The 15,100-nt window shown below is 42.2% G+C and overlaps 1 protein-coding gene across 8 annotated transcripts in view; it reads left to right on the forward strand.

Moving 5' to 3' along the window:
- The first annotated feature begins 12,047 nt into the window (after positions 1-12,047).
- UNC13A (unc-13 homolog A) overlaps positions 12,048-15,100 on the forward strand; it is a 667,493-nt gene continuing 664,440 nt past the window's right edge. For all 8 annotated transcript variants that reach the window (XM_075863594.1, XM_075863599.1, XM_075863597.1 and 5 more), the window contains exon 1: positions 12,048-12,255. In XM_075863594.1, coding sequence (XP_075719709.1) covers positions 12,234-12,255 — 22 coding nt within the window. In that variant the 5' untranslated portion in view covers positions 12,048-12,233. The remainder of the gene's footprint in view (positions 12,256-15,100) is intronic.

Genomic DNA, 15,100 nt, shown 5'->3' on the forward strand with positions numbered 1-15,100 from the left:
AACTCTTTCAGCACCCTGGACAGTACCATGCTCGGCGCACAGAAATTACAGGTTCGGTCAGAACTAGTTCGGTCCGAATCAAACTTTTTCGTGAAATTCGGCGAATCAGCCGAACCAAACTTTTCATAAGTTCGCTCATCTCTACATGTCACATTTGCAAAGCACCTGAGGGGACAAAACGGTGGAAACCCCCCACAAGTGACCTCATTTAGGAAACTACATCCATTTTTGGAAATTATCTAGGGGTATAGTGAGCATTTTGACCAAACAAGTTTTTTGCAGAAATTATTGGAATTGGGCCGTGAAAATGAAATTCTACATTTTTCTAAGAAAATGTAGGTTTAGCTAATTTTTTCTCATTTCCATAGAGACTAAAGGAGAAAAAGCACTGCAAAATTTATAAAGCAATTTCTCCCGAGTAAAACAATATCCCATATGTGGTCATAAACTACTGTTTGGACACACGGCAGGGCTTAGACGGGATAGAGTGCTATTTGGCTTTTGGAGCTCAAATTTAGCAGGAATGGTTTGCAGAGGCCATGTCACATTTGCAAATCACCCAAAACAATGGGACAAAACAATGAAAACGCCCAAAAAGTGACTCCATTTAGAAAACTACAACCCTTGAGGAATTCATCTAGGGGTGTAGTGAGCATTTTGACCGCATAAGAGTTTCATAGAATTTATTTGAATTGGGCAGTGAAAATAAAAACAATCCATTTTCTTCAATAAGATGTAGCTTTAGCTAAAAAAAAATAATTTTCTCAACAAATAAAGGAAAAAAATAACCGAACATTTGTAAAGTAATTTCTCCAGAGTACGGCAATACCCCGTATATGGTCATAAATTGCTGTTTGGGCACACAGTAGGGCTCAGAAGGGAAGGAGCGGCATTTGGCTTTTGGAGAGCAGATTTTGCTGGATTGGTTTCTGGGAGCCTGTGGGACCAAAACAGTGGAAACTCCACAGAAATTACCACATTTTGGAAACTACCCCCCTCAATGCATTCACCTAGGGGTGTAGTGAGCATGTTAACCCTGCAGGTGTTTTGTAGAAATAAGGGTATGTTCACACGCACTATTTGCGGACGTAATTCAGGTGTTTTAGGCCTCGAATTACACCCTAAAAAACGGCTCCAAACCGTCTGCAAACATCTGCCCATTGAATTCAATGGGCCTTACGGTGTTCTGTGCAGACGGCCTTTTTTTTTATGCGCCGCTGTCAAAAGACGGCACGTAAAATTACGCCCGCTTAAAGAAGTGCATGTCACTTCTTGGGACGTAATTGGAGCAGGTTTTCATTGACCCCAATGAAAACCAGCTCCAATTACGTCCGTTAAAGACACCGCGAAAAACGTGTGCACTTGTCAAAACGTCTGAAATTCAGGAGCTGTTTTAGTCTGAAGACAGCTCCGTAATTTCAGACGTAATTGGCGTTGCGGTGTGCACTCGATATTGCAGAGTGAAAATGGGATTTTTTTCATAGATATGCCAATATGTGGTGCCCAGCTTATGCCACCATAACAAGACAGCTCTCTAATTATTATGCTGTGTTTCCCGATTTTAGAAACACCCGACATGTGACCCTTATATTTTGCCTGGACATTTGACAGAGCTCCGGAGTGAAAGAGTACCATGCAAAGTTGAGGCCTAATTTGGCGATTTACAAAATATTGGTACACAATTGCAGGGCTCAGATGTGAAATAATAATTAAAAAAAACTGAGAAGTGACCCCATTTTGCAGACTACACCCCTCAAGGCATTTATTAAGGGGTGTAGAGAGCATTTTCACGCCACAGGTCTTTTCCATAAATGAATGCGCTGCGGATGGTGCAAATGAAAAATTCATATTTTTCCCTAGATATGCCATTTTAGTGGCAAATATATCATGCCCAGCTAGTGCCATTGGAGACACACACCCCAAATTTTTTTAAAAGGTTTCTCCTGGGTATGGCGATGCCATATATGTGGAAGTAAACTGCTGTTTGGGCACGCTGTAGGGTACAGAGAGGAGGGAGCGCCATTAGGCTTTTGGAGGGCAGATTTTGCTTGGTAGTAGTTTTGTTTGAGTATTGCTGGTGTTTCCGTTTATAATGTGGTGGAATATGTAAACTGGGCAGAGTATATAAGGGGCATAGTCAGGTGCTATAATAATGGAGTAAAAAAACAATAAAATGATCCATAGATGTGTGTTACGTTGTGAAGCAATCCTTTCTGCACAGGCCAGTGTCGCACTGATAAATGGTGTCCTTTCTTATACCCCTTTTGGTCCACACTCCGCACCTTTTCAGTTTGGGGAATTTTGCTGAGAAGTGTTGTCCTGGTATAATACGGGCACCCTCGCTTCCAGCATATATGTTTGGGCCCTACCCTTCCTGGTTCTCTAATTTTAGGGCCTTGATAATTCGCCTCTTGAAACAGAAGAAATGTTCCCCTCAGACCTGCAAAATTGCATATTTTTCTTCCCTGACTTACTGGAGCCTTAACTAATTTTATTTTTTCATAGATGTAGTGGCATGAGGGCTGTTTTTTTGCGGGACGAGCTGTAGTTATTATTGGTACCATTTTGGGGCACATGCAACTTTTTGATCACTTTTATCCTATTTTTTGGGAGGCCAGGTAACCAAAAAACCGCAATTCTGACATAGTTTTTTTTGTGTTTTTTATACAGCGTTCACCACACGTTATAAACTACAAGTTAACTTTATTCTGCGGGTCAGTACAATTCCGGCGATGCCTAATTTATAGAACTTTTTATGTTTTACAACGTTTTGCAGAATAAAATTACTTTTGTAAAAAGACGGTATTTTTCTGTCGCCAAGTTTCGAGAACTATAACATTTTTTAGTTGACGGAGCTGTATGAGGGCTTAAGTTTTGCCAGACGAGCTATAGTTTTTATAGGTACCATTTTTGGATACGTGCGACTTTTTGATATGTTATTCCAATATGCGACTTGTTATTCCAATATTTGTAGGGCATAGTGACCAAAAAATAGAAATTCTGGTATCGTTTTTTAAGTTGTTTTTTTACGCCGTTCACCGCATGGAATATATACCATAATATTTTTATAGTTCAGGCAGTTATGGACGTGGCGATACCAAATATGTATGGTTGATTATTTTTTTTCAATAATAAAGGACTTGATAAGCGCACAGGGCGATTGTATTTTATTTTATTACTTGAAACTTTTATTATATGTTTTAAAACTTTTTTTTTACACAGTCTTACTAGGGGACTTAAAGGTCCAACTGTCAGATTTTTTTTTCTAATACATTGCACTACCTATGTAGTGCAATGTATTATATCTGTCAGTCATTCACTGACAGCAAGCCGATTAGGCTTCGCCTCCGGCGGGCCTAATCGGCTTCCGTAATGGCAGAGCAGGAGGCCATTGTTAGGTCTCCTGTTGCCATAGCAGTATCAGCTGCCCTGATTGCATGGCAGGGCTGGCGATCTGCTAGCAACCTCTAAGATGCAGCGATCGCTTGCAATCACTGCATCGAAGAGGTTAATGGCAGGGATCGGAGCTAGCTCCGGTCCCTGCTGTTACAGGTGGATGTCAGCTGTAACATACAGCTGACATCCACCGCTGATGACGCCGGCTCAGCTCCTGAGCCGGTGCCATCTTGCCGCCAGTTACGGAAGCCTTTCAGGCCCCGCAGCCGGACGGGGGCTGAAAGTTTTCCATGCTAGGCAGACCATTTTTGGATACGTGCGACTTTTTGATCACTTGTTATTCCAATATTTGTAGGGCAAAGTGACCAAAAAACAGAAATTCTGGTATAGTTTTCTACTGGGATTTTTTACGCTGTTCACCGCGTGCAATAAATAATAGAATATTTTTATAGCTCAGGCCGTTACAGTCACGGCGATACCAAATACGTATGGTTTATTATGTGTTTTTCAATATAAAAAAAAAGGGCTATTGTGTTATATTTTATTATTTGAAACTTTTATTAATTTATTTTTTTTCACTTTTTTTTTTACACTTTTTTTACACTTTTTTTCAATTCCCACTAGGGGACTTGAAGCTCCAACTGTCTGATTTTTTTTTCTAATGCATTGCACTACCTACGTAGCCTAATCGGCTTCCGTAATGGCAGAGCAGGAGGCTATTGGGTCTCCTGTTGCCATAGCAGCAGTTGCCAGTCCTGATTGCTTGTCAGGGCTGGCGTTCTGTTAGCAACCGCTAAGATGCAGCGATCACTTTCGATCGCTGCATTGAAGGGGTTAATGGCAGGGATCGGAGTCAGGTTCCTGCCGTTACAGGTGGATGTCAGCTGTAACATACAGCTGACATGCAGGGCTGATGACGCCGGCACATCTCCTGTGCCGGCAAGCCGTTCAGGCTCCGCCGCCGGGTGGGTCCCGAACGGCTTCAGTGCTAGGCAGACCTGGAGGCCAGTATTAAGCTGGGTTCACACGACCTATTTTCAGACGTAATGGAGGCGTTTTACGCCTCGAATTCCGTCTGAAAAAACGGCTCCAATACGTCGGCAAACATCTGCCCATTGCTTTCAATGGGTCTTACGATGTACTGTGCCGACGACCTGTCATTTTACGTGTCGCTGTCAAAAGACGGCTCGTAAAATTACAGCCTCGTCAGGAGAAGTGCAGGACACGCCTTATGAGGTTTTTGGGGCCGTTTTATCATAGACTCCAATGAAAACAGCTCCAAAAACGGCAGTAAAAACGCAGCGTAAACGCCGCGAAAAACGCGAGTTGCTCAAAAAACGTCTGAAAATCAGGGGCTGCTTTCCCTTGAAAAACAGCTCCGTGATTTCAGACGTAAATGCAGTTATCGTGTGCACATACCATTAGGCATCCGGTTGCCATTGCAGCCACCGAAACCCCGGCAATTTCATTGCTGGGATTCCGATGAGCTGCAAACTCCTTAACCCCTTAAGGACGCAGCCTGTTTTGGCCTTCAGGACGCAGCCAATTTTTTTCAAATCTGACATGTTTCACTTTATGTGTTAATAACTTGCTTTTACCTATCCAAGCGATTCTGAGATTGTTTTCTCGTGACACATTGGACTTTATGTTACTGGCAAAATTTGCTCGATACATTAAGTATTAAATTGTGAAAAACACCAAAATTTAGCGAAAAATTTGAAAAATTTGAAAAATTTGCATTTTTCTAAATTTATATTTATCTGCTTGTAAGACAGATAGTGATACCACACAAAATTGTTGCTAATTAACATCACCCATATGTCTACTTTAGATTGGCATTGTTTTTTGAACATCCTTTTATTTTTCTATGACGTTACAAGGCTTAGAACTTTAGCAGCAATTTCTCAAATTTTCAAGAAAATTTCAAAAGGCTATTTTTACCGGGACCAGTTCAGTTGTGAAGCGGATTTTAGGGCCTTATATATTAGAAACCCTCGATAGGTCACCCCATTTAAAAAACTTCACCCCTCACAGTATTCAAAACAGCATTTAGAAAGTTTCTTAACCCTTTAGACGTTTCACAGGAATTAAGGCAAATTAGATGTGAAACTTTCAAATTTCTTTTTTTTTTATGCAGAAATTCATATTTCATTAATTTTTTTTGTAACACAGAAAGTTTTACCAGAGAAACGCAACTCAATATCTATTGCACAGATACTGCAGTTTTTAGAAATACCCCACATGTGGCCCTAGTGCACTTATTGACTGAAGCACAGGCCTCAGAAGCAAAGGAGCACCTAGAGGATTTTGGGGCCTCCTTTTTATTAGAAAATATTTTAGGCACCATGTCAGGTCTGAAAGGCTCTTGCGGTGCCAAAACAGTGGAAATCCCCCAAAAGTGACCCCATTTTGGAAACTATACCCCTTGAGGAAATTATCTAGGGGTATAGGGAGCATTTTGACCCCGCAGGTTTTTTGCAGAAATTATTGGAAGTAGGCCGTGAAAATGAAAATCGACATTCTTTCAAAGAAAATGTAGATTTAGCTAATTTTTTCTAATTTCCACAAGGACTAAAAGGAGAAAATGCACCACTACATTTGTAAAGCAATTTCTCCCGAGTAAAACAATACCCCGCATGTGGTCATAAACGGCTATTTGGACACACGGCACGACATAGAAGGGAAAGAGCGCCATTTGGCTTTTGGAGCTCAAATTTAGTAGGAATGGTTTGCGGAGACCACGTTGCATTTGCAAAGCCCCTAAGGGACCAAAACAGTGAAAACACCAAAAAAGTGACTCCATTTAGGAAACTACACCCCTTGAAGAATCCATTTAGGGGTGTAGTGAGCATTTTGAACCCACAGGGGTTTCATAGATTTTATTAGAATTGGGCAGTGAAGATAAAAAAAATCCTTTTTCTTCAATAAGACGTAGTTTTAGCTGAAAATGTTTGATTTTCTCAAAAAATGAATGAAAAAGCACACACCAACACTTGTAAAGCAACTTCTCCTGTGTATGGCAATACCACATATGTGGTCATAAACTGCTGTTTGGGCACAGAGTAGGGCTCTGAAGGGAAGGAGTGCCATTTGGCTTTTGGAGTACAGATTTTGCTGGATTGGTTTCTGGGCGCTATGTCGCATTTGCAAAGTCCCTGTGGGACCAAAACAGTGGATCCCCCCAGAAGTGACACCATTTTGGAAACTACACCCCTCAAGGTATTCACCTAGGGGTGTAGTGAGCACATTAACACCACAGGTGATTGGCAGAAATTGGTGTGCACTCGATGTTGCAGAGTGAAAATGGGAGTTTTTCCATAGATATGCCAATATGTGGTGCCCGGCTTGTGCCACCATAACAAGACAGCTCTCTAATTATTATGCTGTTTCCCGGTTTTAGAAACACCCTACGTGTGGCCCTATTCTGTTGCCTGGACATTCGACCAGGCTCAGGAGTGAAAGTGTACCATGTAAAATTAAGGCCTAATTTGGCAATTTACAAAGTATTGGATCACAATTGCAGGGCTCTGATGTGAAATAATAAAAGAAACTGCTGAGAAGTGACCCCATTTTGGAAACTGCACCCCACAAGGCATTTATTAAGGGGTGTAGTGAGCATTTTCACCCCACAGGCCTTTTCCATGAATGATTGCACTGCAGAAGGTGCAAAGTAAAAATTTTAATTTTTCCCTAGATATGCCATTTTACTGGGAAATATGTCGTGCCCAGCTTGTGCCACTGGAGACACACACCCCAAAAATTGTTAAAAGGGTTCTCCCGGGTATGGCGATGCCATTTATGTGGAAGTAAACTGCTGTTTGGGCACACTGTAGGGTTTAGAAGGGAGGTAGCACCATTTGGCTTTTGGTGCGTGGACTTGGCTTGGTAGTAGTTTTGTTTGGAGTCTTACTGGTGTTTCCGTTTATAATGTGGGGGTACATGTAAGCCGGGCAGTGTATATAAGGGGCATAGTCAGGTGGTATAATAATGGGGTAAAAAAACCAATAAAATAATCCATAGATATTTGTTACGCTGTGACACAAGCCTTTCTGCACAGGCCGGTGTCTCACTAATAAATGGTCCTTACTTATTCCCCTTTAGGTCCACACTCTGCATCTTTGCAGTTTGAGGAATTTTGCTGGGAAGTGTTGTCCTGGTATAATACGGGCACCCTCACTTCCAGCAGATATGTTTGCGCCCTACCCTTCCTGGTTCCCTTATTTTAGGGGCCTTGATAATTCGCCACTTGAAACAGAAAAAATGTTCCCCTCGGGTCGGCACAACTGCATATTTTTTCATTCCTGACTTATGGAAGCCTTAACTAATTTTATTTTTTCATAGACGTAGTAGTATGAAGGCTGTTTTTTTTTGCGGGACGAGCTGTAGTTTTTATTGGTACCATTTTGGGGTACATGCGACTTTATGATCACTTGTTATCCTTTTTATTTTGGGAGGCAAGGTGACCAAAAAACAGCAACTCTGGCATATTTTTTTAGTTCTTTTTATACAGCGTTCACCACGCGTTATAAATTACATGTTACCTTTATTCTGCGGGTCAGTCCGATTCCAGTAATACCTAATTTATAGCACTTTTTTATGTTCTACAACTTTTTGCACAATAAAATAACTTTTGTAAAGAGAATGGATTTTTTCTGTCGCCAAGTTGTGAGAGCCATAACGGTTTTAATTTTTTCGTCGACGGTGCTGTATGAGGGCTTGTTTTTAGCGAGACGATGTATAGTTTTTATAGGTACCATTTTTGGGTACTTTTTGATCACTTTTTATTTAAATTTTTGGAAGACAAAGTGACCAAAAAATAGTAATTACGTCAGTATTTTTTAGTTTTTTTTTTACGGCGTTCACTGTGCGGAATAAATAACATAATATTTTTATAGTTCCTGTTACGGTCGCAGCGATACCAAATATGTAGGGCTTTATGATTTTTTTCAACAATAAATGACTTGATAAGTGAAAAAGGGCGATTTGTGTTTTATTTTATTACTTGAAACTTTTATTGTATTTTTTACAACTTTTATTTTTACTTTTTTTACACTTTTTTTTTTACACTATTCTTTAGTCCCACTAGAGGACTTGAAGCTCCAACTGTTTGTTTGATGTTCTAATACATTGCACTACCTATGTAGTGCAATGTATTAGAACTGTCAGTTGTTCACTGACAGCAAGCCGGTCAGGCTCCACCTCCGGACGGGGTCTAATCGGCTTCCGTAATGGCAGATAGGAAGCCATTGTTAGGCCTCCTGTTGCCATGGTAGCAGTCGCCAGCCTTGCCATCGCATGATAGGCTGCCGATTTCATACAAACCACTTTGATGCAGCGATTGCACTGGATTGCTGCATTGAAGGGGTTAATGGCAGGAATCGGAGCTAGCTCCGGTTCCTGCCTTTACAGTGGGATGTCTGCTTAACATACAGCGGACACCCACTGCTGATGACGCCGGCTCAGCTTCTGAGCCGGAAGCTAAGCCGGCGCCATCTTGCCGATGGTACCGGAAGCCTTTTGGGCCCCGCCGACGACGGGACATAGGAGGATTCCGTTACTGGCAGATCGGGAGGTAAGTATTAGGCCTCCGATCGCCTTTGCAGCCACCAGCAACCCAGCGATCACGTTGCTGGGGTGCCGGTGGCTATAAACTCCTCACCTGCTGTGATCTCTATTGAATGCAGCATCTGAGGGGTTAATCGGCTGGATCGGATGCTAGCTCCGGTCCTGGCCAATACCTCAGGGTGCCAGCTGTAACATACAGCTGTCACCAGGCGGTGTTGTCGCTGGCTCAGCTCCTGAGCCAGCTCCATCTCTTTCACGTACAGTTACGTTGAATTCCGCGAAAACACCAGCTCCCATCACGTAACTGTATGTGAAATTGCGGGAAGGGGTTAAGTGCAGCGATCGCGTTTGAGCACTGCATTTAAGGGGTTAATGGCGGGGATCGAAGCTAATTTCGGTCCCTGCCATTACAGCCGGATGTCAGTTGTAAGATACCGCTGACATCCGGCGATGATGGCACCGGCTCAGCTTCTGAGCCGGTGCCCAGCATTTGTCGTATGGATACGGAAAAATGCAGGAAGCACTAGCTTTCCATGACGTATACATACGGCAAATGTCCGGAAGGGGTTAACATCACAGGCATTTACTACCTGTACTGTGCTGTCAGCAGCCATGTTAATATGGACTTGTATTTTCTCTAGATATTTATAAAGGTTTCCCAATATAATTCAAATTTTTATGGAGATGAAGATTGCTATACGCATTAGATAATGCCTCCATTATCTTGGCATGGTTGAGTGTGCACTATATGGAGACTAGACGGGATAGTGGCTTTCAGACACCTCATGTGCAGGATTGCCAACCTCCACTTCAGAAATTTCTGGACAACTGAGCTAAAAATCACGGACAGACCAAACTTTTTACGGGCACATTACAAAATCATGAGTAAGGCCCCATGCACACGACCGTAGATTTCGTCCGTAATTACGGACCTATTCATTTCTATGGCCGTAGAAACCTTCCGTAAAAAATAGGACTATTTTTTTATTTTATGGGCCATGCTCCCATACTTAATAATGGGAGCACGGTCCACAAATGCGGATGACTGTCCGCAGCCGGCCGTGCCCATAATCACAGATTGTGATTACGAGCATGGTCGTGTCCATGGGGCCTCAGTGATAATAAAGAGAATAACTAACACCTTTTATAAGTGATCAGACGAGTGGGATAGTAAAAAGAAGAGTACGGGCACAACTGAAGTTGAATTTAAAAACGATTAAAGTAAGGCTTCGTTCACACTAGCGTTTCTATACGTTTACCTCTCTTCCGTCAGAGGAAGAGAGGATCGATACATTAAACGGAAAGCAACGGTTTCGTTAGAATTACCATTGATTTCAATGGTAATTCTTTTGTATCAGTAGCTTTCCGTTTGTCTCCGTTCGCTAGGTTTCCGTTTTTTTTGAACGGAAACAAAAGTGCAGTCTGCAGAACTTTTATTTCTGTTCAAAAGAATGGAAACCTAGCGAACGGAGACAAACGGAAAGCAACTGATTAAATTCAATGGTGATTGTAATGGAACCGTTGCTTTCCGTTTAATGTATCGATCCTCTCTTCCTCTGACGGAAGAGAGGTAAACGTATATTAACGCTAGTGTGAACTTAGCCTAATACAATTAAGATATTAATAATATTTAAGAAAAAAACCACACTGCTGGATTTTGAACCAGTGTTCTTTCATGCAAGGCAAACAAGCTAACCACTGCAATATAGAAGCTATCACACTCCATAGCTGAAAAACAGTAGTAGTTGAGGGTCAATTCAATAACGGCGGGCACGGTCTCAGTCTATCCTGCCGGCAACGTCTGTCTGCTGCGTGGGGGTGGTAACTGGTCAGAGACTCAGACTGGCTGCTACTGCATGCAGCATGCATTGGGAATGACTGTGAGCTTTCCTACACTAATTAAGCACGGGAAAGCTACAAGCGGGGCTGTGACTATGTGAGTCGGACACTCAATCCATCCCCACCCACACCCCCCTGCCTGGTCTCTGGACATGAGGTCAGGACCAGGTGACTCACACGTTACTGGTCCCGGCACTGACCCAATGACAGTCTGTGTGTCTCTGACTGAGGTCACCCCAGTCAGACAGTCATAGGCTCCTCCTCCTCCGCCACTCTCGTCCTAATTGCCGGCTGCGCTTCCCTTCTTATTTGCACTGCGTCTGCGCATGTAAATTTTGGCGCATGCGCAGTGCAAATCATCGGAGGGAACAGAGGAAATCCCAGACAGTGTTTATTTCTGCCAGACGCTACGGACGGCAGAAAAAAACGCGGGGGTTTTGCGGACTGTCCGTAAATTTACGGACGGATGGCAAGCTTGCTCATGTGCTTCTTATCTCTGGGGTAAAACAAAAGATTCAGCAATTTCCAGCATGGTTGAACAAAAGATTGAAAAACTGACAACAGACCCCCCTGCCTCCTTCCCAACCCCATGGTTTATATATGGAGGTGGCATTATATTTGCAATAACCACTGGGATCTATGTAAATAAGAAAATAAACTCAAGGCTGCCATATAAATAGTGGATAACAAAAAGTAAACACTAAAAGTACCCACCACACCCACATTACTTTGCATTATAAATCAGTGACTTCTCCATTGCAAAGCCTGAATTATTTTTATTCCCTGTGAAACTCGAACCTGGCAATCCCTTCTTTACTCTCCATAGATGGGTGAATCTCTAAAAAAAGAAATAAAAAAAATCTGTTCTCCAACATACAAATCATTAAGATTAACTGGCAGCTGGCATCTCTTCTTGGCATGTTTGGCATTGTTGTGCATTATCATATGGAGAAACATGGCATATACTACATTGACATGCCATAAATGGGTGATTGAAGAACAGGCTGATAGTACACTTTCTAGTCCATTGCCACTAGGATGTAAGCGCTTGTACTATTCCTCCTCTACGTAATAACTCCTTCCATATTACACTACATAGCCACGTATGCGTCTTACATTATATGGAGGCTGGAGGGGAGCACTTACTCCTGTTAGTGACGTGTGAAACACTTGGTAGGTTTTTGCAAATCAGGTGTGTTCACTCCTCCCCTCTCCCTCCCCTCGGAGCTGCACTCCATTCTACTCCCTCTCCTTCCCCTGACGTCAAACGGAGCTCTCCACAGCCTTGGTGCTGAAGCATAAATATGGCAGACAGTGCAGTGTGAGCGAGAGTCATTATGACTAGCTGTAGCCAGAGGAGGGCACTGACCAGCTAACGTTGCCGGAGGAAGTGGTGGGCATCACTGCCTGCTCTACACTAGGCGCCGAAGACCATGTCGCTGCTGTGCGTGGGAGGTAAGGCTCAAGAGAGGGAACCCATGTCTGGTTGGGTGTTGGCTGCTAGATGATTTTTGCTGTTGACTTCTCCCTTTTATGGGAAAATGATCTGTTACACGATTGGGATTTTTCATTCAAGTATGTGAAGACACACACACACATATGTGTATATAATACATATATGTATATATAATACATATATCTATATATATATATATATATATATATATATATATATATGTATATATATATATATACTCGAAAATGCTAAGTATAGTGTCTGCACATACAACTGGATTAGAGGCAGAAGGTGGGGGTAATAGTCCTCTATCTGTGTGATAGGTGTGTGTGACTTTAACCTGATGAAATAGGTGTATATTTTAGTTTCATATCTATCTATCTATCTATCTATCTATCTATCTATCTATCTATCTATCTATCTATCTATCTATCTATCTATCTATCTATCTATCTATCTATCTATCTATCTATCCATAGATATAAATCTGTGAATTTATGGCTGTCTTCCTATAACAACTCTGTGGCAGTTATTGAATGCCCACTCTGTCTCCTACACACTGTCACTCTTTTCTTCATGTTGTCAGAGTCACCTACCCACTCTCAGTCTGTGCCTTATTCTTTCCCCAATGTCCCTGGTTTCCTGTACACAGTGCACTGTGCCTTCCTGTATACTTCTCCATGTACACACGTTCACTATCCCCTGTGGAGCTGATTCTGCTTTTTTCACTGTGAAAGAGTGAAGAATTTATGAATAGAAAACAGTGAGGTGACGTGAGCAGACGGAAAAGGGTGGGGGAGATGGGTTTATGTTGTGCACAGACTGGATCTATCTTGCTATCTATCTGCCTGTCTACCCTTTTATTTGAATCAATAATAGAAAGGCATTTTTATATTCATAAATTTTATTGTATTGTCTTGGGATTCTAGAAACCACATTTGTGTTCAGAAATATTATACATAGCATATGCATTACGTATATTACATGATAAATGTGTTTTCATTGACACTGTGTACGGTACTCTCCATGCTGCTTATAATAATATTAATATGCAATAATATAAATATTGGAATTATCCAAGTAAACCTTTTATGTATTTGATACATGTAATATTTATTTATCTAGATGTCTAGATGTCTAGATGTCTTACTTACTGCCTTTATAAATCCAGCAACATCTAGAATGTGGTTGCTTAGCTGATGTTAAGCCTTTTAATCAAAACTATGACATATGTCATGTAGTCAACATTGTGCATGTTCTCGTATACACCATGTAATGTTTAAGAATATAAAGACGTTTGACATGACAGCTCTATACATTTCACATTGGATCATATGCTGCTGTTTATTATCTTTATTATCTGATTGCCACTTTCCCTCCTTCTCTGTGATTTCCCATTCATTCTTTCCCTAAGGGTATGTTCACACGGCTTATTTACGGACGTAATTCGGGCGTTTTACGCCTCAAATTACGTCCGAAAATGCGCCTCGATAGCGTTGGCAAACATTTGCCCATTGAAAGCAATGGGCTGACGTTTGTCTGTTCACACGAGGCGTATATTTACGCATCGCTGTCAAAAGACGGCGCGTAAATAGACGCCCGCGCCAAAGAAGTGTCATGTCACTTCTTCAGACGTAAATGGAGCGGTTTTCCATGGACTCCATGGAAAACCAGCTCCAGTTACGTCCGTAGTGGACGCAGCGTTCAAGCGCCTGCACATGCCGTTACGGCTGAAATGACGGGGCTGTTTTCTCCTGGAAACAGCCCCGTCATTTCAGCCGTTACGGACGCTGCCGTGTGTACATACCCTAACTCTTTTTTCTGCTATGGAAGCATTGATTTCCTGTAGAAATCTTGGTATGTTTTAAATAATAGGAGGCACGCCTACAGTACTCCCCACCTCCACACAGGAATACTTACCTCCCCCTCCCTCACTCTTGCTTTCTCCCTAGGGTTCCAGAGCATCAGCTGAGCCGTGAAATAAAACAACTGTTCACACAATTTCTTAAAAGAGATGAAATGCTAGAACAGCCACATAAATAGAAAAAGAACTGAGCCTCTACCTAATGCAGCCTAAAAACTCTCACAGAAGATGAATTGGACTAGGATAGCCGCAAAAATTGCATGGCTTCTCTGCCTCATCTCATAGATAAAGAGGACTAGAGAGTACATATATGTATAATAATTTAGAGTAAATATATATATATATAGAGAGAGAGAGAGAGAGAGAGAGAGCAGGATTGGCCAAACACTTTTAGTATGGAATCTACATTTGATAGAGATCGAGTAACGTGAACAGGGGATCTGCGCATGGACCACTTTTTCCCCATAATAGTGATAGCAATTACAGTTAGTTACTTATTGCACGTTCTCCACAGCCATGCCTTCTTCATACATGACCGTGTTGCTCCTCCCTTCAGCCCTGCTCTTTTTGTAGAGTATATCAGCCATCGGGTAGTTTGTGAGACCCACACCAGCACCAGGTTCTTCAAGTCATGTTTTAAAATGGTCTTCAGCTGAAATTCAATTTATGTCTTTTATATGTGTGTCATGGCCGCCACTGCCACCCGCTCCCTTCGCCGTTAACGCACCAGTTTACTGCATTTCCTGGCTCCTGTCCACCACTGCGTCTCATATTCACTCCACACTGCTGGCGCTCTCTTATAGCTCTCCTGTCAGCCACCCCGCTTTCCCAGATACCTAAGGTACCCTCCCCCTTTAGTTTTTGTTTTAACAGTTAGGCTGGGTTCACACGCACTATTTACGGACGCAATTCGGGCGTTTTAGCCTCGAATTACGTCCGAAAATGCGGCTCAAAAGCGTCGGCAAACATCTGCCCATTCA

This window comes from Rhinoderma darwinii, chromosome 1, assembly GCF_050947455.1.
Source record: "Rhinoderma darwinii isolate aRhiDar2 chromosome 1, aRhiDar2.hap1, whole genome shotgun sequence".
NCBI lineage: Eukaryota > Metazoa > Chordata > Amphibia > Anura > Rhinodermatidae > Rhinoderma > Rhinoderma darwinii.